The sequence below is a fragment of the Oncorhynchus mykiss genome, chromosome 20 (assembly GCF_057628025.1).
Source record: "Oncorhynchus mykiss isolate SJ-2025 chromosome 20, ASM5762802v1, whole genome shotgun sequence".
Lineage (NCBI taxonomy): Eukaryota > Metazoa > Chordata > Actinopteri > Salmoniformes > Salmonidae > Oncorhynchus > Oncorhynchus mykiss.
In genome coordinates this window covers 42,408,475-42,434,595 of record NC_143041.1, presented here as the reverse complement: position 1 = coordinate 42,434,595, position 26,121 = coordinate 42,408,475, and the positions used below count along the sequence as shown (strand labels likewise).

General features: G+C 44.5%; 1 protein-coding gene across 5 annotated transcripts in view; it reads right to left on the bottom strand.

Moving 5' to 3' along the window:
- The window catches only part of LOC110499447 (BAR/IMD domain-containing adapter protein 2), a 128,558-nt gene that overhangs the window by 70,060 nt on the left and 32,377 nt on the right, over positions 1-26,121 (bottom strand). For 3 of the 5 annotated variants that reach the window (XM_036956303.2, XM_090213106.1, XM_090213104.1), the window contains exons 2-3: positions 19,163-19,238; positions 12,805-12,891 (exon numbers count right to left, since the gene is read on the bottom strand). In XM_036956303.2, the coding sequence (XP_036812198.1) occupies positions 12,805-12,891; positions 19,163-19,238 (163 nt within the window). The remainder of the gene's footprint in view (positions 1-12,804; positions 12,892-19,162; positions 19,239-26,121) is intronic. The other 2 variants (XM_036956305.2, XM_090213105.1) reach the window with 1 other exon arrangement.

Genomic DNA, 26,121 nt, shown 5'->3' with positions numbered 1-26,121 from the left:
CTCAGAGAGAGTGCACACACTGAGCATCTCCAGATGAAGGCAGGAAAACTGCAGGAAATATTGCCAGATAAAGCCAGAGAGGTCCCCAAAATGTAGAGCTGTGTGTGTGTGTGTGTGTGTGTGTGTGTGCTGGCCCAGCAGTGAACAAGTGGGCTTACTGTATTTGATGCGGCACACATGCGACAGGCCATCAGATTGTCTCCCTTCATGGTCCTCACAGCTCTCTAATAAAAGCCTCCAGTAGACAATGTCTGCTTCCCATACAGTACCCTATGTAGGGCGCTACTTATGACCAAAACCTTACGAGGCCTGGTCAAAAGGTAGTGCACTACATAGGGACACACATGTCATTTGGGATGTACCATGTGTGTGTGTGTGTGTTGCCAGGCTGGCGTTTCCATGGAGGAGCAGACAGGAGTTATTTTATTATCCTTCATTGTCCTCATAACAAGGCCAGGTTTTAGAGGGCACACGCACACTCGCACCACTCACTGTTTCTTGGCCCAAGCAAGTCTCTTCTTATTGGTGTCCTTTAGTAGTTTGGGCTCCCGAGTGGTACAGTGGTCTAAGGCACTGCATCTCAGTGCAAGAGGCTTCACTACAGACCCTGGTTCGATTCCAGGCTGTATCACATCCGGACGTGATTGGGAGTCCCATTGGGTGGTGAACAATTGGCCCAGCATCGTCGGGGTTTGGCCAGGGTAGGCAGTCTTTGTAAATAACAATTTGTCATTATCTGACTTGCCTGGATAAATAAACATTTAAATAAAATAAAAAAAGTAGTGAATTCTTTGTAGCAATTTGACCATGAAGGCCTGACTCATGCGGTCTCCTCTGAAGAGTTGATGTTGAGATGTGTCTGTAATTTGAACACTGAAGCATTTATTTGGGCTGCAATTTCTGAGGCTGGTAACTCCTAATGAACTTATCCTCTGCAGCAGAGGTAAGTCTGGGTCTTCCTTTCCTTCCTTTTCTGGGTCTTCCTTTTAAGGGAGCCAGCTTCATCACAGTGCTCACACTTGTTAATTTTAAATGCATTCCCGGTGACTACCTCATGAAGCTGGTTGAGAGAATGCCAAGATGGAACAAAGCTGTTAAGGCAAAGGGTTGCACCTTTGAAGAACCTAAAATATAAAACATATTTTGAATTGGTTTAAAAATAAATTGGGTTACTACATGATCCCATATGTTTTATTTCATAGTTGTGAAGTCTTCACTATTACTCTACAATGTAGAAAATACTAAAAAATAAAAGAAAAACCCTTGAATGAGTAGGTGTCCAAACTTTTGACTGGTACTGTATATATACAGTATTCGGAACAATATACTTTTTATTACTTCACAGCCTTACTCTAAAAAATATTAAATTAGGTTTTCCTCACCAATCTACACACAATACCTCATAAACGACAAAGGTTTTCCTCACCAATCTACACACAATACCTCATAAACGACAAAGGTTTTCCTCACCAATCTACACACAATACCTCATAAACGACAAAGGTTTATGAAGCAAAAACAGGTTTTTAGAAAGCATTCAGACCCTTTGCTATGAGACTCGAAATTGAGCTCAGGTGCATCCTGTTTCCACTGATCGACCTTGAGATGTTTCTACAACTTCATTGGTGTCCACCTGTGGTAAATTCAATTGATTGGACATGATTTGGAAAGCCACACACCTGTGAGATATATATAAGGTCTCACAGTTGACAGTGCATGTCAGAGCAAAAACCAAGTCACGAGGTCGAAGGAATTGTCAGGGAGGTGACCAAGAACCCAAATGGTCACTCGGACAGAGATCAAGAGTTCCTCTGTGGAGATGGGAGAACCTTCCAGAAGGACAACCATCACTACCTAACTCCACCAATCAGGCCTTTATGGTAGAGTGGCCAGACGGAAGCCACTCCTCAGTAAAAGGCACAATACAGCCCATTTGGAGGTTGTTTTTCAGCGGCAGGGACTGGGAGACTAGTCAGGATCAAGGGAAAGATGAACGGAGCAAAGTACAGAGAGAGATCCTTGATGAAAACCTGCTCTAGAGCGCTCAGGACCTCAGACTGGGGCGAAGGTTCACCTTCCAACAGGACAACGAGCGTAAGCACACAGCCAAGACAACGCAGGAGTGGCTTCAGGACAAGTCTCTGAATGTCCTTGAGTGGCCCAGCCAGAGCCCGGAGTTGAACCCGGTCGAACATCTCTGGAGAGACCTGAAAATAGCTGTGTAGCGACGCTCCTTAGCAAACTTGACAGCGCGTGAGAAGATCTACAAAGAAAAATGGGAGAAACACCCCGAATATAGGTGTGCTAAGCTTCTAGCGTCATACCCAAGACTTGAGGCTGTAATCAGTCACTGCCAAAAGGTGCATCAACAAAGTACTGAGTAAAGGGTCTGAATATACCTACACAATGTAAGTTTAATGTTGTTGTTCTTTATGACATTTGCAAAAATGTCTAAAAACCTGTTTTTGCTTTGTCATTATGGGGTATTGAGTGTAGACTGATGGAAAAATGTTAGAATTTAATCCACTTCTGAATGCATTGTAATATGTAACATCCACTGATGAATAAACTCCCTCCCTGTGTTTCCCCTTCGACCTGATCAGAATTACATTCGCTGGTATTGTCATTTCCTGATCAGAATTACATTCTCTCTGGTATTGTCATTTTCTATCTATATATTGCTGTCTATCCCCATCTATCTCCCCCACTGATTTCGTAACTGTCAATACAAAAGGTTCAGCGCCACACAAAACCTTTCTCTGTATCTAACGAAGAAGCCTTTTTTCCATGTTCTTCTATCTAGTGGAGCCGTGCTAGCTGCAAGGTGTCCTCTCTCTCTCTATCTAGTGGAGCCGTGCTAGCTGCAAGGTGGTCTCTCTCTCTCTATCTAGTGGAGCCGTGCTGCAAGGTGTCCTCTCTCTCTATCTAGTGGAGCCGTGCTAGCTGCAAGGTGTCCTCTCTCTCTCTATCTACTGGAGCCGTGCTGCAAGGTGTCCTCTCTCTCTATCTAGTGGAGCCGTGCTGCAAGGTGTCCTCTCTCTCTATCTAGTGGAGCCGTGCTAGCTGCAAGGTGTCCTCTCTCTCTATCTAGTGGAGCCGTGCTGCAAGGTGTCCTCTCTCTCTATCTATTGGAGCCGTGCTAGCTGCAAGGTGTCCTCTCTCTCTATCTAGTGGAGCCGTGCTGCAAGGTGTCCTCTCTCTCTATCTATTGGAGCCGTGCTAGCTGCAAGGTGTCCTCTCTCTCTATCTAGTGGAGCCGTGCTGCAAGGTGTCCTCTCTCTATCTAGTGGAGCCGTGCTAGCTGCAATGTGTCCTCTCTCTCTCTCTCTCTCTAGAGGAATATGGACACGCGCGCACCAGTGGAGGCTCCTCAGAGGAAGAGGACCATCCTCCTCAGTGAAATTTCATAAAAATAGTTAAACAAAGTCCTTTTTATATGAAACTAGACTAAATATATTCATATGTCACAAAATAATTGCGTAAAATTAACCAGGTAGGCCAGTTGAGAACAAGTTCTCATTTACAACTGCGACCTGGCCAAGATAAAGCAAAGCAGTGCGACACAAACAAGTTAACCCACTGTTCCCCGGTAGGCCGTCAGTGTAAATAAGAATTTGTTCTTAACCGACTTGCCGAGTTAAATTTTCAAAAAAAGAAACACTACTATTGTCAACTTTCTCCTGACATGAACTGAAGCCATGTCTCATGTGCCCACTCATCCACTGGCACATTGAATGTTTCCCCTCCAAACACTAAGTTCCCCATCAATGTTCTCTCATTTCTGTATGTAGAGTCAATCACAAACACATTATTACACATCAATGATTTTACTCCTTGCTTGGACTAACTCATTCTTAGCGCTTATCTAACTGTGTTAGTGTGTTGCTTTATAGTTAGTCTTCCCAGTCAAATCCTGTCCTGTACTTTTCAAGCCTCTGAACACCTCAACGTATCCCTCATACACTCATTCAAAATCAGTGCTGTGATCCCTTTCCAACACATAATATTGTATTATAAAAGTGTCTTTATTTAAAAGGGTCAAATAATTAGTCTGACAATTTTTTGAAACACGCCGTTGTCCCCGTGTGTTCCGCGCCTATATCGGAGGTCTCCCATCCTGCTCAATTTTTCCAAGTCACCAGCCTCTACTGGCACGCACCACCGCAGGCACACACACACACACACACACACACACACACAGCCCAGCATGGTTCAAACCGCGTCATCTCAATTCATTAGCGAAAGGATAATTATTTCCTGAACCTCAGATTCGGCCGTTTAACTTTAAAGCGTTTTAATGAGGGCGACCATCGCTCCAAATGTGCCCGCATCCTCTACGGGCGGATACAGAGAACACTGCCACCGCTGACAGCAGGAGAGGAATTCATTAAATAGAAGCAGAAATTTAGAATTTAATTGTCTATCAGAACGACAAGTACGATGAACAATGTCCTGTTATGGGTAGAGAGGATAGTTGGGTAATACCAGAGAATCCTTCCTGATATCCTCCCTGCCCATAACAGGACAACCGGTAATGCCAGAGAATCCTTCCTCTACGACAATGGAAGCCAGACTATGCCAACTTCAGCAGTGTGACATCACCAACAAGCCATTTTTGGGCAGTCTGTGCGTTGGTCTCCCCTCTCCTCTTGCCTTTTCTGAATCGCTCCCGGAATGCATTTCATCTATTTGTTACTTTCGGTGTGAGGTGGCAGTGAGTTTTCCTAGGGCTTCCTGCCTGCCTGCGTAGGCTCCTACATCATTGCGTGGGCGTCCAGATTGAGAGAGGGAGGGATGGAGAGCGCTGGTGGGGGTAGTCTGACTCTGACCTCTGCTGCAGTGTAACAAAATCACTGAGCATCCATCCTTTCCTTCTCAAAGAGACGGATGAAAAGTTGTTGAATTTTTAAAAAGCCTCCACTTGTGCTCAGAATAACTTGTGAATCAACTCTGACTAAAGTGACTGCCTATTTAATTTGTGTTCTTAGTACGATGCTGTGTGAGAGAGACAGACCATGGCACACAGAATAGAAAGGTGTCCTCGCTTGTGTGAATGGATATTTTATGAGTCAGTAATTGCGTATTGGGGCTAGCGGCGGAACAGGGGCTATTAATGGAACGGGGGCTATTAATGGAACAGGGGCTATTAATGGAACGGGTGTTAGTAGTGGGGCTAGCATTGGAATAGGGGCTAGCAGCGGAATAGGGGCTAGCAGTGGGGCTAGTATTGGAATAGGGGCTAGTAGTGGAATAGGGGGTCATTAATGGAATCGGTCTAGTGGTGGAATAGGGGCTAATCATAATGGAATAATGCTTTAGGAATAACAACAGGGCTGAAACAGTTAAATGTGAGAGGCTAAGTGAAACCCAGGTGTGTGTGTGTACATTATAGTGTGTGTGTACGTAGATGAGTGAGTGTACTAGTGTGTGTGTGTGTGTGTGTGTAGGCCACCAGTCTGATTTCTGGTGTGGGAGGAGAACAGCTTGACTGTACCATTATTAAGCTGAGACCCTGTGGCGCTCGTCTCTGGAAGCACACAGCATCGTAAATAGCCGACTGGAAAACAGCTGCAACATAACACCACACATGTACTCCAGATGTGTATGACAGGTCACGCATGTTTAAAACCTCACATGCATGACACTCGTGTTAGTTTCTCTTCAGTACAGGAAAACAAAATATGACAAATCTTATAACAACTGCCCACAGCCTATAACATGGCAGGAAGAAGTGGTCTCTGTATTCACAAGCCAAAAGGCTACAAGTACCTTATGTTCAACATGTCGTGTTCTATGAGGAAGTGTTCCTTATTAGTGTGCACTTGGGCTCTGTCTTTTGTAGGTAATCACACTGATTTATGATATAACGAAGGGCGCCCCAAAAAGGGAGGAGAAAAAAAAATGATGCATCACTGCAGTATTGTAGCTACTGCATATACACCTCAGGGGTAAAGTTGTATCATTATTCAGTCCTGTGTGTGCAGTGCAGTTCCATTCCTCTGACACTGCCGCACGTTAGAGACATCTACATTATTTATCCCCACGTGATCTCTAGCGGAGCCCCTCACCTTAAAAAAAATACCCTTCCTTTATATAACCTAGAACAGGGAAGCATCCCAAATCAAATCCTATTCCCTATTTATACACACAATGCACTACTTCTGACCAGGGTCCATCGGGTATAGGGTGACATTTTGGGATGTCTCCTAGGAGTTCAGTTTGAGAGAAAAGCCAAATGGCTTAGAAAATGTGATTTGGAGAACAGGGAGTGTTTTTCCCCTGGGTAGATTGAATTGATGTAGCTACTGACTTGTTGGATTATCACTTCTGGTTTGACTTAAATTATGTAAATGTCTCACAGGCAAAAGTTATGGAGGAATCATCTGGACTGGTCCATTTAGGTAGCTGACTAAGGACATCAATTGCAACTGCATAAATTGCTTTTCACGCTCTTCAATCACTCGTCATTTAATAATCATTTATTGTAATGATCAAGTATATACACACTACTTGACACCTGCTTGTCGAACATCTCATTCCAAAATCCCCCCCCCCCCCTTGCTGCTATAACAGCCTACACTCTTCTGGGAAGGATTTCCACTAGATGTTGGAACATTTCTGCGGGGACTTGCTTTCATTCAGCCACAAGAGCATTAGTGAGGTCGGGCTCGCAGTCAGAGTTCAAATTAATCTCAAAAGGTGTTCAATGGGGTTGGGGTCAGGGATCTGTGCAGGCCAGTCAAGTTCTTCCACACCGATCTCGACAAACCATTTCTGTATGGACCTCACTTTGTGCACAGGAGCATTGTCATGCAGAAACAGGAAAAGGCCTTCCCCAAACTGTTGCCACAATTTTGGAAGCACAGAATCGTCTAGAATGTCATTGTTTGCTGTAGTGTTAAGCTTTCCCTTCACTGGAACTAAGGGACCTAGCCCGAACCATGAAAACCAGTCCCAGACAGTTATTCCTCCTCCCCCAAACTTTACAGCTGCCACTACGCATTCGTCTGGCATCCGCCAAACCCAGATACATCCGTCGGACTTCCAGAAGGTGAAGTGTGATTCATCACTCCAGAGAACGTGTTCCCACTGCTCCAGAGTCAAATGGCGGCGAGCTTTACGTCACTCCAGCCGACACTTGGCATTGTGCATAGTGATCTTAGGCTTGTGTGCGGCTGCTCGGCCATGGAAACACATTTCATGAAGCTCCCGGCGAACAGTTATTGTGCCGACGTTGCTTCCAGAGGCAGTTTGGAACTCGGTAATGAATGTTGCACCCGAGCACAGACGATTGTTACGCGCTACACGCTTCAGCACTTGGCGGTCCAAGTTTTGTGAGCTTGTGTGGCCTACCCACCTAGCGGCTGAGCCGTTGTTGCTCCTAGACGTTTCCACTTCACAATAACAGCACTTATAGTTTACCAGGGCAGCTCTAGCAGGGCAGATATTTGTTGAACTGACTTGTTGGAAAGGTGGCATTCGATGCCACGTTGAAAGTCACTGAGCTCTTCCAACTGTCTACTGGACCCTATTCCAACTAAACTACTGAAAGCACTACTGTCAGCGCTTGGCTCTCCTATGTTCAACATAAGAAATGGCTCCCTATCCACTGGATGTGTGCCAAACTCACTAAAAGTGGCAGTTATAAAGCCTCTCCTGAAAAAGCCAAACCTTGAAACAAAAAAATAATATAAATACATTGGCCTATTCCAAATCTCCCATTTGTCTCAACATTTCTTTTAAAGCAGTTGCCCATGTATAGGAAATACTCCAGTCTGATTTTAGACCCTATCATAGACCACAGCTGTAATTGGTGTCAGACCAAGGCTTTGCTCCTGTCCTTGTGATCCTAGACCTTAGTGCCACTTTCGACCCCATCAATCACCATTCTTTTGGAAAGATTAAAAACCCTAATTGGTCTACGCGGACAAGTTCTTGCCTGGTTTAGATCTTATCTGTCAGAAAGATATCAGTCTCCGTGGATGGTTTGTCCTCTGACAATTCAATGGTAAGGTTTGGTGTTCCTCAAGATTCTGTTCTAGGACCACTACTGTTTTCACTATATATGCTACCTCTTGGTGACATCATTCAGAAAAACAATGTCAACTTTCACTGCTATGCAGACCACTGACAGCTGTACATTTCAATGAAAACATGGTGAAGCCCGAAAATAGCCTACCCTGGAAGCCTGTGTTTCAGACATAAGGAAGTGGAAGGCGGCAAATGTTTTACTTTTAAACTAGGACAAAGAGATGCTAGTTCTAGGTCCCAAAAAACAAAGATCTCTGTTCTTGGATCAGACAATGTATCTCGATTGATGTACAGCCGTCTCAAATTAAACTGAACTCTGGACCCTGATCTCTCGACGGACATAAAATATTTCAAGAGCAGCCTTTTTCGATCCTTGTAACATTACCAAAATCTGAAAATGTTTATCAAAAAATTATGCAGAATAACTAAATCCATGTTTTTGTCACTTCAAGATTAGACTACTGCAACGCTCTACTCTCCGGATAAGACACTAAAACTTTATCACAGCTAGCGATAAATACGAATGCTAGAATCTTGACTGGAACCCCCAAAGACAGGGTCAGTCTGTCATATCTGGTCTAATTCTCCTGTCTTATCTAGTGTCCTGTGTGATCTTAGGTTTCGTCTCTCGACCTCAATGCTTGGCTATGAAAAGCCAACTGACACAAGGAGACAGAGAGACAGAATCATGGGGCCTGTGGATAATGAAAGTGAACAGGCTGGAAAAGCGTTTCTGCTTCATGCCGCAGCAGAGCGCTGACGTCCCTCCTATCCCTCCATCCCAACACTCCTCTGCCCATCCATTCCTCCCTGGGGCTGACTAGACTGCACTGCACTGCACTGGGGCTGACTAGACTGCACTACACTGGGGCTGACTAGACTACACTACACTGGGGCTGACTAGACTACACTACACTGGGGCTGACTAGACTACACTACACTGGGGCTGACTAGACTACACTACACTGGGGCTGACTAGACTACACTACACTGGGGCTGACCAGACTACACTACACTGGGGCTGACCAGACTACACTACACTGGGGCTGACCAGACTACACTACACTGGGGCTGACCAGACTACACTACACTGGGGCTGACCAGACTACACTACACTGGGGCTGACCAGACTACACTGGGGCTGACCAGACTACACTGGGGCTGACCAGACTACACTGGGGCTGACCAGACTACACTGGGGCTGACCAGACTACACTGGGGCTGACCAGACTACACTGGGGCTGACCAGACTACACTGGGGCTGACCAGACTACACTGGGGCTGACCAGACTACACTGGGGCTGACCAGACTACACTGGGGCTGACCAGACTACACTGGGGCTGACCAGACTACACTGGGGCTGACCAGACTACACTGGGGCTGACCAGAATACACTGGGGCTGACCAGAATACACTGGGGCTGACCAGAATACACTGGGGCTGACCAGACTACACTGGGGCTGACCAACAATGTAATGGGCTGGCGTTAGGAACATTGTGTGAATAATGGCTGTCATGTTGTAGCCTATTCAATGTTTATCCCGCAGGCTATAGTAATGCCTTTCTGCGTCCCTCTCGTCTTACAAACAGTCAGCTGTCGAATACAAACAGACTGTAGTTAACTGGAATGTACACGGAATGTTCACCTCTGTCATTACCGTGTGAAGAGGGAATGGCTGATCATGCAAATCACTGCAGGCTAGCCTGAGTTGCCATTAAACTACAAGGAACAAACACGTAAAAACATCATCGTGTGATGTTTTGAACATCATACTTGCAAGTACTGTCAGAAGACACACACACACCCCTTTAGGCACACTGATGTCCAGAGACAGCATCAGTCGCCTCGCTTCAGCCCTGCCTGTCACTGACTGCAGAGGGATTAGAGGGAGGAGGGTTAATTGTGCTGAGTCATAGCTAGGGATGCAAAAACAACCAAAGGACCTCACACACACACACGATGAGGGACAATAGAGAGGACAGAACCAATATGGAGATGGATGAACACGTGTTTGTGGACAGTTTAAGATGAGGTCACTGGGATGTAGCATTAATTAAACCAGCAGCCTCATTAATGGGTTCTTCTGCTCTAGCATACTATTTTCTGTAACAAGAAATCCTCCTCTGAACGAATGGCTTCGCTACTAATACCGAGTGCTGTGTTGGAATCCGATCACGGCACAGATACTGTCACTGAGGCTGAATACAGACTATAAAAAAAAGGTAAAAAGGTTCAGATTGAAGTAGGCAATCAAACGCAGTTCAATCAGTATTCACACACACACAGAGACAGAGAGAGACAGAGAGAGACAGAGAGAGACAGAGAGAGACAGAGAGAGACAGAGAGAGACAGAGAGAGACAGAGAGAGAGAGAGAGAGAGAGAGAGAGAGAGAGAGAGAGAGAGAGAGAGAGAGAGAGAGAGAGAGGCTAAGTGGAGGAATGAAGAGATGAAACCATCAGACAAAATGTGAAAGGCCAAAAAAAATTTAAAAAAAGACAAAGTCTGAATAATGAATGCTGAGAGCTTTTCTTTTCTATTTTCCTATCTCACCTCTGACCTCTCACCTCTTCCCTCCAAGCCACAGCTGTCTGCTATCCAAATTCCCCTCGGAGTGAGTGAGTGAGTGAGTCTTAACTACACAGTGCTCAGATTCAGGAGGCGAGACAGTCCCATTCTTCGAACATGTGACTCGGTCTGACTGAAAACATGAAGCTGAATCTATATAGGCAAGGAAAGTATGTGAACCCTTTGGAATTACCTGGATTTCTGCATAAATTGGTCATCAAACACACAAAAAATAACACACAAATTATTGTATTTTTCTTGTCTATATTGAATACATAATTTAAACATTCACAGTGTAGGTTGTAAAAAGTATGTGACCCCCTAGACTAATAACTTCTCCAAAAGCTAATTGGAGTCAGGAGTCAGCTAACCTGGAGTCCAATCAATGAGACGAGATTGGAGATGTTGGTTAGAGATTGAGATGCTGTGGCATGACCTCGAGAGCGGTTCACGCCAGACATATCAAGAATATTGCTGAACTGAAACAGTTTTGTAAAGATGAATGGTCCAAAATTCCTCCTGACCGTTGTGCAGGTCTGATCCGCAACTACAGAAAACGTTTGGTTGAGATTATTGCTGCCAAATGACGGTCAACCAGTTAGGGTAGCCTAGTGGTTAGAATGTTAGACTAGTAACCAAAAGGTTGCAAGTTCAAACCCCCGAGCTGACAAGGTACAAATCTGTCGTTCTGCCCCGCTGTTCCTAGGCCGTCATTGAAAATTAGAATTTGTTCTTAACTGACTTGCCTAGTTAAATAAAGGTAAAATACAAAATGTTAAATAAATCCAAGGGTTAAAATACTTTTCCCACCCTGCACTGTGAATGTTTACACGGTGTGTTCAATAAAGACATGAAAACAGAATTGTTTGTGTTTTATTAGTTTGAGCAGACTGTGTTTCTCTATTGTTGTGACTTCAATGAAGATAAGATCACATTTTATGACAAATTTATGCAGAAATCCAGGTAATTCCAAAGGGTTCACATACTTTTTCTTACCGATGTATATGACTGCAACCATAAAAACCAATAGGTATCGATAAAAACATAAAGCTGTTGAAGAAATAACTGTAGTGGAGCATGCTGGAGTCTTAATGTAGTAATTTCTTACGGATGTCATTGGAAGAGACCACTTGCTGCCATCACCATCCTACCAGTTTCCCCTCCCTATCTTGCCTCCAATCTGACCCTTGCCCTCCCACCATCACCACAGTCCACACCCTATCCCCAGCCACCAGCACCATTCTTCGTCTTTCTCCAACCCCTAAGTGTGCGTCAGCCTAACAGACCAATACAACCCAAACGGGTCCATTCACAGGTTGTAGCTGTTCCAGTGTAAAAACTGTTCTGACTGACAGTAAAAGGACAAGAGAGAAGTCAACAGCCCCAAAACAGTGTCTTTACAGTCCAATTAAGAAACATTACCAATAATCCCTATTGAATGTTATGAACGAAAAGAAAATCAGCAGCATGATAATGTTTTGAAAATCAATTGAATATTTACTTACTCTGGGCTACAATACAAAATCAAAAACACTACACAGCATAATTCAGAGAAAGTTGAGGCAAAACAAGAGGTAAACTGTTGGAAACTGACTGATTGACTGGAGCAGGTTTTAGTACATTTATAACTATGCAAGTGGCCTAGCAGTAGTGATTAACGTATCGTGGGTTAGATCAGATGATCAACGTTCAAATGTATATGTGTGACCGGAGGCAAAGTACAAAAGGGGCCCGTCTCAGAGACAGAATGTTTCCATAAGGGTGAGAGAGGAAGCCTCTGAACGAGCTGGTAACAGGAATACATATATATCAAGCTAGAACCCAACAAAAACAACATTTCCATATCAAATATCAGAGATGAACTGTAAGGGGACGTGATTGCCTCAGTGGTGAATGCAAGAACACTGTAAGCTCTCCTTCCCAATTGCATAGTATTAAAATAACTGACTACAAAACTAAAAAACTACTACAAACAGGATTTGCTTGAGTGCGTTTCAACGAGCTGTGCACGCGTGTGTCAACGTGCTGTGCACGCGTGTGTCTGTGTGTAGATCCAGTTTCAGGCGGTGCATCAGCTGCTTGTCCTTTTCCCTTTCAAACCATCAATTCCCATTCACACCCACAACCATCCAGCCCTGTCTGGCATGTCTCCATGCAACCCCACTAGGGGTGCTGCAACCCCCTATTGCCACAACTAGGACTCACCAAGATCCTTAGAGCCTTGACTTTCGCTGGCCATCTCTCCCATCCTCACCAGTGCCTCGAAGTAGCCCTTTGCAGCAAAGGTGACACCTGGAAACATGGAAGCATTGGGCGTCAGATCAGGGGCGGAGTGGAAATATTGGACATTAACGTAATCTTCACCCCAGCATCCCTCCCCTATAGCTATAGTCCCAGTCAATTAGGGAAAGGGCTAAAGGCTGCAATGAAAATAGTAATTGCTACAATGGAAAGAGCTAGGCTAGTACAAAGTACAAAGCAAAGTTCTATAGCAAGGCTACAACAGGCTACTACGTAAAAGGCTACTTCAAGTTACAATGGAAAAGGCTACAAGCTACCACTGGCGACAATGAAAAGCGCTAATGCTACAATGAAAAGCGCTAATGCTACAATGAAAAGCGCTAATGCTACAATGAAAAGCGCTAATGCTACAAGCAGCTACAATGAAAAGAGCTAATGCTACAAGCAGCTACAATGAAAAGAGCTAATGCTACAAATAACAACAATGGTGGCTCGAGAGGAAAGTGCAGTAACTACTGGTGGACAGAGCAGATGCTGAATGAAAATAAGAACTACATGAAACAGAGGCCAGAGAAAGGAAAGCAAGGGAAGACCAGGGAAGGCAAAATAGACCGTTCTGCCTACGACCTCTGCGACTCAGGTCTCCGTCCAGGGAATTTACACACACAGCAAGCATGGCTCACCCACACAGTCCTGCCACAGGCAGCTAGAAGCAGTGAATGGGAAGTCATGGTGAATAAGACCAGGTCAAGGGTAAGTCGTTTAGGGAGTGGTGGTCACAACGAGAGGAAAGAGAGAGGAAGGCCGAGAAGCTGACCGAGTATGACCTTGAGCTTATCCATATTGATAAGGAGCGTCACAGCTTTACTAAACCATGTGACCAAGCAGAGTCATACTAAACATGGACGGTTACTGCACAGTTTCTTAGTTCGTAACATTAAAATATTAGGTAAACCGGGCTGTTAAATAAAGTGTTACCCAAAATGCATCCTGAATATGGATTCACTGCATGGTAAACCATTTAAATATGTTCTAAAAAGGTTACCAGTCTTTATGGAGCACTGGCGTCCCCATGCACCTTAATTGGAGAGGACGTGCTCATAGTAACGGCTGGAATGGAATCAACGGAACGGTATCAAACCTGTTTTCCATGTGTTTGATACCATTCCATTGATTCCATTCCAGTCATTATTATGAGACATCCTCCTCTCAGCAGCCTCCTGTGATATAGAGTGCTAGTGTCATATGGGAATACTACCCAACAGCTACTGCTGTATCATTAACCACTAGGCTACCCTGGGGCGGCAGGGTTAGAGCATTGGACTAGTAACCCGAAAGGTTGCAAGTTCAAATCCCCGAGCTGACAAGGTACAAAATATGTTGTTCTGCCCCTGAACAGACAGTTCACCTACTGTTCCTAGGCCGTCATTGAAAATAAGAATTTGTTCTTAACTGACTTGCCTAGTAAAATAAAGGTAAAAAAATAATGTGCAATATTCCTTCCCACTTCAAAGTTAAGAGACAAAATTGATTCCACCTCTCCTCTGAGGATCCCATCTCTGTCCTTCCATCTATCCACCTCTCCTCTGAGGATCCTGTCTCTGTCCCTCCATCTATCCACCTCTCCTCTGAGGAACCTGTCTCTGTCCATCTATCCACCTCTCCTCTGAGGATTGTTTCTCAAGCCTCAGTCTGCACCAAATTCCTACCGTAATCCTTCCTTTATCAATTATTTCCTTTCTCTACCTTTATCAGAATCTTTGTCTTGAGGTCACTGAACTGAAAACAGCCCTTGCCTCCAGAACAAAGGACCTAAAGCCTACTGCCCTGTAGCTGGGGTTCAATCTGACCCAGACTGATTACTTCCCGGAAGAGAGACCCTCACTCGGATCTTCCTGAGCCCAGCTTTGGTTGAGTCTAGGTGCGATAGGAGAGTGTGGGTGAGAGGGTACAGGTGGATTGTAGAGTGCGGTGTGGTAAACCCGTGCGTGGATGGATGGGCTATTTAGCGATGTCCACAGAAATCCCAGCCAAGGGGGATAGAGCGAGGGGCGGTGAAGTGTGGCAGGTCAGGTAAAGCTGTATTAACTGGGACAAGACGTTAGAGCTCTGCTGTCGGGGGGGATTGTGTGTGTGTGTGTGTGTGTGTTCAGTAAAGAGGATTACACCTCCGATATGAAGCAGATAGGTCTACAGAAAGGAGGTGGTGACAAGACATCCATTCTTCCCACCTATTCCAAAGTACATTAAACACTCTTGAGGAGTAAAACCCATGTAAACCAGATCAGCTGCGCCGCTTGATGCGTTTAGTACTCCATCCATCTTCAACTCCTCTTCCAAATTCACCCCATTTCTCTTCCTCTCCCTCCTTCCCCTCTACAAAATCCATTCAGCCCTCACCCTTCCGAATCTCCTCCATCTCTACAACACAACTTGTCCCTGTTGCGAAATGTCTCTCCGCCCCACCTTCAACATGATACCCTTGTGGGTTGTGTGAAATTGCCCTACATTCAACATGATGCCAGTGCAGTTGTGTGCTGTGTGAAATTGCCCCACCTTCTCCAGTCCCAAAACTAAACAGAACAGCTGGCTAAATACCAGTCTAAGCATTGCATCCACTACACCACTCTCCTATCCTCCAAAATCGAACAAACAGCATCTCCAAGGAAAAGCATTCCTCGTGAAACTGGTTGAGAGAATGCCAAGAGCGTGCAAAGCTGTCATCAAGGCAAAGGGTGGCTACTTTGAAGAATCTCAAATATAAAATACATTTTGATTTGTTTAACCCTTTTTGGGTTACTACATGATTCCATAAGTGTTATTTCATAGTTTTGATGTCTTCACTATGATTCTACAAATGTAGAAAATAGTAAAAACAAAGAAAACCCCTTGAAATGATTAGTGTCCAAACTTTTGACTGGTACTGTAGAAGCAGGCAGCTCTCTCCCTAGACCGAATCATGATGTTAGTCAACCAAACTCCAGGGACCTCAAGTCCAGCCAAGCACCACTCCTTGTTCCCTGTTGCGATTTATGGGCTCCCTTTCTTCTCCTAAGAGCAGAGGCAGAACTGGCATATTTACAATTCCAGTTATTGTATGGAGGCCCACGAGGCACCCTGTGGTGATTTGAATGCTGGCTGTGCCCTTTGCCTTTGCAACCGCAGCCTAAGCCAGAACCTCAGTTCTACGCCTTATCTGCAATGAAGAAGTTTAATTTTCCATCCTGGAGCTGTGTAGCTATTTTTATTCTTATCAGACAACACTGAGTCCTCCTTTATTGGTCCTTAGAGCTTCATATTTCCTGCATCTATCTCTCTCCCTCTCCAGTCCTTTCTCTCTCTCTCACCCTCTTTGCCTGCTCCTACATTAGAGACTAGTAACCTACAGCTGGAGACAACACTACATTAGAGACCAGTAACCTACAGCTGGAGACTACACTAGAGGCATGGCTGAGGAGACACTATCTGTGTAGGACTTGCTTTCCCAGTCTACAGCCTACCATAGATTCATAGTGCAGCATGTCCAATTCCCCACCATTCTATTCAACTGAAAACTGTATTTCAACAAGAAATCCTTATTAAAAAATGGATGTTCATAAAAAGATCAAATAGGGGGTGCTCACAAGTGTCCTATTTCACAGATGTACAAGTGTGAACCCTGTACAGCATGGAGCATCAACTAGGTTCAGCCTCGGGGTGATTTTTCTCTCTCGAACCGATGGTCAGGGACCTGGAACATAATTGACTGCAAGAAGCCTAAACGGATACAATATTTGACCAAAAACAATAATTTCAAACCTTGCTTACATTTGTATACGATCGCATACGCTGCCTATACGAAACAATAGGAGCACCTGCTCTTTCCATGACAGACTGACCAAGTGAATCCAGGTGAAAACTATGGATCCCTTGATTGATGTCACATGTTAAATCCACTTCAATCAGTGTAGATGAAGGGGAAGAGACAGGTTAAAAATATATTTTTTTAGCCTTGAGACATCGATTGTGTATGTCTGTTATTCAGCGGTTGAATGGACAAGACAATAGATTTAAGAGCCTTTGAACATTTTATGGTAGTAGATGCCAGGCACACCGGTTTGTGTCAAGAACTACAAAGCTGCTAGGTTTTTCAAGCTCAACAGTTTCCCCGTGTGTACCAAAAAAAAAAATTGTCCACCCCCCAAAGGACATTCAGGCAACTTGACACAACTGTGCGAAGTTGGAGATAACATGGACCGAAATCCCTGTGGAATGCTTTTGACACCCTGTAGTTCATGCCCCGACGAACTGAGGCTGTTCGGAGGGCAAAAGGAGGTCCAACTCAATATTAGGCATGGCAATACTTGGGCTTATTTCTAAAATGTGTAATCACTTGGTTCTGATTTGCTGTTTCTGGAGAGTGGGGTCACGACCAGGGATCCGCCATTATTGACGGTGACCTGGGAGCAATTAGGGTTAAGTGCCTTGCTCAATGGCAGCTCGACCATTTAAAAAAAAAAAACGAATTGGCTCGGATTCGAACTAGCAACCTTTCGGTTTCTGGCCAAACACCCCGATGGACTGCCACATACAGTAGTATACGCGTTCTCCTATACCTTCACAGTGCTGGACAATATTCACAGTGCTGGATATTTATTAGGTCAACACATTTATTTATTTATCCGTTATTTTACCAGGTAAGTTGACTGAGAACACGTTCTCATTTACAGCAACGACCTGGGGAATAGTTACAGGGGAGAGCAGGGGGATGAAAGAGACAATTGTAAACTGGGGATTATTAGGTGACCGTGATGGTTTGAGGGCCAGATTGGGAATTTAGCCAGGACACCGGGGTTAACACCCCTACTCTTACGATAAGTGCCATGGGATCTTTAATGACCTCGGAGAGTCAGGACACCCGTTTAACGGCCCAGCCGAAAGACGGCACCCTGCACAGGGCAGTGTCCCCTATCACTGCTCTGGGGCATTAGGATATTTTTTAGACCAGAGGAAAGAGTGCCTCCTACTGGCCCTCCAACACCACTTCCAGCAGCATCTGGTCTCCCATCCAGGGACTCACCCGGACCAACGCTGCTTAGCTTCAGAAGCAAGACAGCAGTGGTATGCAGGGTGGTATGCATACCACATATGACAGGGAGTCAGTCTCAGAGAACATGGTTCATAAAGCAAAACGGTGGTAAGGAAAAAAAGTCAATTGAAATGTCCGATCTAAGCAGAATGCACTGAATATTGTAATAGAAGCATTCCGGGTTCCGTCTGAACCTCATGTAAGACCGATCTATTACAATATTCCGTGCATTCTGCTTAGAAGCATTCCGGGTTCCGTCTGAACCTCATGTAAGACCGATCTATTACAATATTCCGTGCATTCTGCTTAGAAGCATTCCGGGTTCCGTCTGAACCTCATGTAAGACCGATCTATTACAATATTCCGTGCATTCTGCTTAGAAGCATTCCGGGTTCCGTCTGAACCTCATGTAAGACCGATCTATTACAATATTCCGTGCATTCTGCTTAGAAGCATTCCGGGTTCCGTCTGAACCTCATGTAAGACCATGTGACACTGATGAAAAGAATAGGTTTACACTGCTGCTCCTTTACCATTGGTAGAAGAAACAAGAGTCTGTATCTCCAATGTCTTTTTCTCTCCATCTCCGTCCTCAATACCAGTTCGCTTGTTCTTTTAAAAATGGGGCCATTTTTATTCTCTTAGCTCCACCTGACCCCCCCCCCCCCCCTCTCAAAATTGTTGTCCTCCTGCACCCTTCAACCGTATCACACACACACACACACACACACACACACACACACACACACACACAATCCGACTTGTGAACAACCAAATAAAAAACATTAAAAGAAGTAGACGGCATGGAGGGATGCAGGTGAAGTGGAGGCCACGATGTGGACATGGAACAGACTAAGGTGAGGAAGGCAGCCTGAGCCTCACAACAAAATATCAAAATCAGTCCATGTAACTGAAAGCATCTCTTACAGAAAAAAAGCACACGATTTCACATGTGGGGGCAACAAAAAAAAAAAATCACGTGTTTTTGGGAACACTTCACGTGATCACGTGAAACATCATGTGGTTTTTCTGTAGGGACACCCAGCAGAATCTTTCATAGCGAAGTCCTACAAGAGATCAGAAGGGCTGCAAGAGGAAACAGACTACAGGCTACTTCACCAGCATCTGAGCTCATCTCTTGTTCAGGTAAATCAGGAGTCTAAAAAGCAACAGCAAGACAGTGTCAGGCCAGTGCCTGGTCCTCTGGACAGGATGGGAGAGGGGGGGATGAGATGAAGAAGAGGATGTACTCACTGGATAGGGCCTTCTCGTAACTCTTCCCCATGGCCACGAAGTTCCGCAAGCACGGGTTGAATTGCTCCATAATGGACTGAAAAGAGAAATAAAAACAGTTTAGTCGGACTGAGCAGCTATAAGCATAGCAGAGGCAGAGGTCTACTCTGTAATCGGGGTGTGCATTCACACACACACACACACCGGCGCTCACACACTGCAAGTACACGACTCCTACCAGCTCACTCACGCACACGACTAGTTTGGCTTAGCCAATCAGGTACAAGAGTGTAGATGGGAATCAGTCACACCCAGGCGAAGGAGAGAAGGAGCGAGAGGTATGTGGGTGTTGATGCCCGGGCAGCCCAGCTCAAGAGGCAGTCTCTCTCACTCACTCACTCTCGGTCTCTCTCAGGTCATGTTGTTTGTGCTAATTACTTTTTCGGTTATGCAGAGACATGAGGGAACAAGGACGGGGAATAAAATTGGATGACACGAAAACAGGAAAGAAGAGGAGAGGAGATTCAGCTAGCTTAGTTGGCTTGAGCGTGGTGCTACCTGGCCACAGCAGGGGGTTGATAATTAATATAATGCATCTAACTGTGGGTATAATGTCTGCTGGAGGGGATTCAGGTGGCTTGGTTGGGTGGGATCCAGCATTATCTTCTGCATATACGCTCACTGAAAAATAGTACTACATTACAATATCATCATTACTAGAACTGAAGTATGATGAGACAATCATGAGAAAATAGGATTATACATATATTTACAAAAGTATGTATGTGACACCTGCTCGTTGAACATCTCATCCACATGCTTGGGAGGGGGGACTTGCTTCCATTCAGCCACAAGAGCATTAGCGATGTCAGGCACTGGTGTTGGGCGATTAGGCCTGGCTCGCAGTCGCCAGTCCAATTCATCCCAAAGGTGTTCGATTGGGTTGAGGTCAGGGCTCTGTGCAGGCCAGTCAAGTTCTTCCACACCGATTTTGGAAAAAAAATTCTGTATGGACCTCACTTTGTGCACAGGAGCATTGTCATGCTGAAACAGGAAAGGGCCTTCCCCAAACTGTTGCCACAAAGTTGGAAGCACAGAATCATCTAGAATGTCATTGTATTCTGTAGTGTTAAGATTTCCTTTCACTGGAACTAAGGGGCCTAGCCTGAACCATGAAAAACAGTCCCAGACCATTATTCCTCCTCCAACCAACAATACAGTTGGCACTATGCAATCGGGCAGGTAGCGTTCTCCTGGCATCCGTCAAACTCAGATTCGTCTGTCAGACTGACAGATGGTGAAGTGTGATTCATCACTCCAGAGAACGCATTTCCATGGCACCAGAATGCAATTGCGGCTTTACACCACTCAAGCGGATGCTTGGGCATTTCACATGGTGATCGTAGGCTTGTGTGCTGCCATGGAAACCCATTTCATGAAGCTGCTGACTAACAGTTCTCGTGCTGACGTTGCTTCCAGACGCAGATTGGAACTCGGTAGTTAGTGTGACGATATTTACACACTACATGCTTCAGCACTCGGCGGACCAGGTCTGTCCACTTCGCGGCTGAGCCAATATTGCTCCTAGACGTTTCTGCTATCTATACACACACACACACACACACACACACACACACAGTGCATTTGGAAAGTATTCAGACCCCTCGACATTTTGTTGCGTTACAGCCTTATTCTAAACTGTATTCAACAGTTTCCCCCCCCCCCCCTCGCCAAACAATAACCCATAATGACAAAGCAAAAACAGTTCGTTTTGCAAATGTATTACCATTTTTTTTTTTTAAGGAATATCACATTTACATAAGTACTCAGTAAGTTTTCATAGGTATTTTACTCAGTACTTAGATGAAGCACCTTTGGCAGCGATTAGCCTCGAGTCTTCTTGGGTATGATGCTACAAGCTTGGCACACCTGTAGTTCGGGAGTTTCTACCATTCTTCTCTGCAGATCCTCTCAAGCTCTGTTAGGTCGGATTGGGAGTGTTGATGCACAGCCATTTTCAGGTATCTCCAGAGATGTTCGATCGGGCACTGGCTGGGCCACTCAAGGACATTCAGAGACTTGTCCTGAAGCCACTCCTGCATGGTCTTGGCTGTGTGCTTAGGGTCATTGTCCTGTTGGAAGGTGAACCGTTGCAGGTTTTCATCATTTGCTCCATTCATCTTTCCCTCAACCCTGACTAGTCTCCCAGTACCTGCCGCTGAAAAACATCCCCACAGCATGATGCTGCCACCACCATGCTTCACTGTAGGGATGGTGTCAGGTTTCATCCAGACGTGACACTTGGAATTCAGGCCAAAGAGTTCAATCTTGGTTTCATCAGATCAATCTAGTTCCTTTAGGCAAACCCAAAGCAGGCTGTCTTGTGTCTTTTATTGAGGAGTGGCTTCCATCTGGCCACTCTACCACAAAAAGGCCTGATTGGTGGAGCACTATAGAGATGGTAGTCTTTCTGGAAGGTTCTCCCATCTCACCTCCCTGACCAAGGCCCTTCTCCCGATTGCTCAGTTTGGCCAGGCGGCCAGCTCTAGGAAGAGTCTTAGTGGTTCCAAACTTCTTCCATTTAAGAATGGAGGCCACTGCAGAAATGTTTTGGTACCCTTCCCAAGATCTGTGCCACAAAACAATCCTGTCTCGGAGCTCTAAGGACAATGCCTTTGACCTCATGGCTTGGTTTTTGCTTTGACATGCACTGTCAACTGTGGGACAGTATATAGACAAGTGTGGGCCTTTCCAAATCATGTCCAATCAATTGACTTTACCACAGGTGGACTCCAATCAAGTTGTAGAAACTTCAAGGATGATCAATGGAATCAGGATGCACCTCAGCTCAATTTTAAGTCTCATAGCAAAGGGTCTGAATACTTATGTAAACAAGGAATTTGTTTAAAAATGTTTGATAAATTAGCAAACATTTCTAAAAACCTATTTTTGCTTTGTCATTATGGGGTATGACTATATTTCCGTTAATTAATGGAGGTGTGAGCGTTTCAGTCCGACAGTCTCTCCTCTCTGCCACTAGAGTCCTGCATCAAGCAATAAAACAATTAGCTGGCAGTTGTCATGATGTTGCCCTCTTTTGGTACAGTGAGCACCCCCCACCTCCCTCTCTCTCCCTCTTACACCCAGGTTGCTGTTAGGTAGGTCATTAATACCTGGAGGAGATTCTTTCTCATGGCCAGACAGTATAGAGAGAGAGTGAGTTTTCATTGAGAGAACAAGGAATTTCTTCCACCTCACAGAACTTGAGAACTGAACAATATTCATGTTCTGGAGAATGTAAAAAAAGGTCCAGCAACGAGCCAGCAACGAACTGGTCCGTTTGGTACAATTTTGTGAAACTCAGAGACAAGGTTTCCCTGTGTACTCAGACCACATGTATACTCTGCTTCATCATTAAACTCCAGACTGCAGTCCAGTATCCGTTTACTCCTAGTGACCTACCCACACATTAGAGAGCACCAGACTCCGTTTTAATTAATATAACTTATTTTTAACATAAGCCAGGAATGAGTGAGTCACTCACCCCCTATGCTGTTCCTGCTTCTGTTGCCTATTTGAGTGTTTAATATCCTACGGATTCTGTGATCGCCAAACCTCACGCAACCGCAAAATGTCAAAACAATTTCACACTCACTTTTCTTCATACTTTGTCAGAAGACGCTGTAACACGCATATACAATATTTGTTCCACAACATCTTTATGCTTTCGTTAATTAATATGCTTGTTTATTTCAACTACATCTTAGTTGCACTTCACCTGTGAACCTCCAAGTGACATCATTAATACTCAGGCTCAAAAGTTTATGTCCAGAGTTAATGAGTGCTTGATGTCATTGAGAAAATCTGGACATGGCTCTCCCTTAAATAAGGATGTTACACTTTACTATGTAGGCTACAGTAAACATCTCATTGTCCTGTTGGTTTTTGTCAAACTGCACAGTAGCCTAATAAAAAAATAAAAAGTTAAAAAAAAATCTTATTCAATAATATATTTTGTACCACTGTAGATGCTACACTTTTCACAAGTGTAGCAGGTTGTGAACTCTGCAAGCAACGTTTCCACTCCGAGAACGGTAAATTACTGTAATTAATACAGTAATTCCAATAGATTGGAATACAAAAGAAGAAATTCGCACATGAGCAATTAGCCGGACAATAGACTAATGCCGAGAAGGAGCTCAAGGAGGGTTGTAATTTAAAGACACTACACACAGTAGCCTAATAAACATATGCATTGTTATCGAATTCAATAACATTTCTAACACGGTAGATGCGGTCTTAGGTTGATGGACAATATTAAAAACAGTCAAAATGCATTCAAATCGCTTTAGCCGAACACGTTGCAATTTATTTATTTATTTATTTATTGGGCGGCAGGCAGCCTAGTGGTTGGGTCAGTAACCGAAAGGTTGCTAGATCGAATCCCCGAGCTGACAAGGTCAAAATCTGTCGTTATGCCCCTGAACAAGGCAGTTAACCCCACTGTTCCTAGGTCGTCATTGTAAATAAAAATGTGTTCTTAACTGATTTGCCTAGTTAAATAAAAAAAGGTCAAATAAAAATAACACACATTGTTGAATTATTCAAGGATTCTTTCTCTTCTGTGTGCTGGAGTTGTTAAGAATACTAAAGAAGCCATCCACCCTTGATGGGCCATCAGCAGGACACTTGCCGAGTTTAGGGACTTTAAAACGTATTAATAGTTGTTTGCGAGGCATGTCACTTCTCCCATTTCTATTGCATAGCCCACCAAAATGCACTCTTTTCCAACCACATCTGGATGGATCCATAATGAATTACTATGGGAAAACACATCACTAAATGACAGAAATATTGGAATAAAGTAGGCTAACGAAAGCAACAAATGGTTGCTTACTGAAACACATCCAATTGTTATAATAGGATTTGAAGCAATAGACTACCCGCGTGTGGTCTACTATTTCAGCACCGTTTCACACTGCTCTGAGACAAGCATGGGGAATGATCTTGATAAATTAAATCAGGTTTGTATTTTTGGGGTATTGGTTTACCTACAAATTAGGTTGTGGAAATGTTAGGATTATTTAGCTCTTCACTTAGTAGCCTAGGACTACTCTCTACCGGTCATGTTGAACAGCGCCATATTTTCCCAACGGAAACCCTGAGGCATACATAAACGATTGTAAAATTATTGTGTTGAGGTCAGGTGATTGTGGAGGCCAGGTCATCTGATGCAGCACTCCATCACTCTCCTTCTTGGTCAAATAGCCCTTACACAGCCTGGAGGTGTATATAAACAAATGATAGTGGGACTAAGCACAAATCAGATAGGATGACGTATCGCTGCAGAATGCTGTGGTAGACATGCTGGTTAAGTGTGACCTTGAATTCTAAATAAATCACAGTGTCACCAGCAAAGCACCCAAACACCATCCCACCTCCTCCATGCTTCACAGTGGGAACAACAAATGCAGAGATCATCCATTCACCTACTCTGCATCTCACAAAGACACAGAAGTTGTAACCATTGGTGTCCTTTAGTAGTGGTTTCTTTGCAACAATTCCACCATGAAGGCCTGATTCACGCAGTCTCCTCTGAACAGTTGATGTTAAGAATTGTCTGTTAACTCTGGGTCTTCCTTTTGTGTGGCAGTCTTCATGACAGCCAGTGTCATCATTACGCTTGATGTTTTTTGCGACTGCACTTGAAACTTTCAAAGTACTTGAATGTCGGTCAATCCAGATAATTTAATGTCTTAAAATAATGATGCACTGTCATTTCTCTTTTCTTATTTGAGCAGTTCTTGCCATATTATGGACTAACCCTTTTACCAAATACGGCTATCTTGTGTATACCAACCCAACCTTGTCACAACACAACTGTTTGGCCAAAACGTATTAAGAAGGAAAGAAATTCCACAAATTAACAAGGCACGCCTGTTTTAATTGAAATGCATAAACCTCATGAAGCTGGTTTAGAGAATGTCAAGTGTGTGCAAAGCTGTCAAGGCAAAGGGTGACTACTTTGAAGAATCTCAAATATTTGGATTTGTATAACACTTTTGGTTACTACATGATTCCATGTATTATTTCCTAGTTTTGATGTCTTCAATATTATTCTACAATGTAGAATGATTGTAGCCCATGATTTAGTAAGTGTGTCCAAACTTTTGACTGGTACTGTGTATATAAATAAATATAAAAAATGAAAGCATGGATGGGGAGAATGAAGTAGGGCAGAGCAAAGGAGGGACAGAGTGAAGGAGGGGCAGAGTGAAGGAGGGGCAGAGTGAAGGAGGGGGTGAAATGTGCAAGCCAGGGAATAATTGACAAGTGCACAAGCATGTACATCTGTGTACTGCCCAGGTGCTCATCTGTGTACTGCCCAGGTGCTCATCTGTGTACTGCCCAGGTGCAGATAGAGAGTGAGAGAACAGGGTCGATACGGTAACCAAAATCACTCTGCCCCAGGTCATAAAACCACCCTCCAATTCCAACCAGGTGTCCTGCCAACCTCTATGTCCTGGAACTCTCACTCCTCCCACACACAGAGTTCCTCTCTTCTACTTTGTCCTTCTAACCTTTTCCTGACAGAGCTGTCAGACACTGAAGTGATGGAGGGCATCTCTAGTCTCTTGGTAATGGTGTGCTTTATGATGTTGAGAGACATGGCATGAGGGATGCCTACTAATGTCTGTACCAACTGGCTGGCGCTAGGTCACCTTGACGCTTTTAACTTTAAGATTACATCAAAACAGAAGTGCAACAAGGCAGGGGAAGGACAGGGAGGGAGGGAGGGAGGGAGGGAGGGAGGGAGGGAGGATGTAAATCCAGGATATACAATCTGCAGGAAGGACAGGGACGGAGGGAGGATGTAAATCCAGGATATACCATCTGCAGGAAGGGCAGGGAGGGAGGGAGGACGTAAATCCAGGATATACCATCTACAGGAAGGACAGGGAGGGAGGACGTTGTTGCGT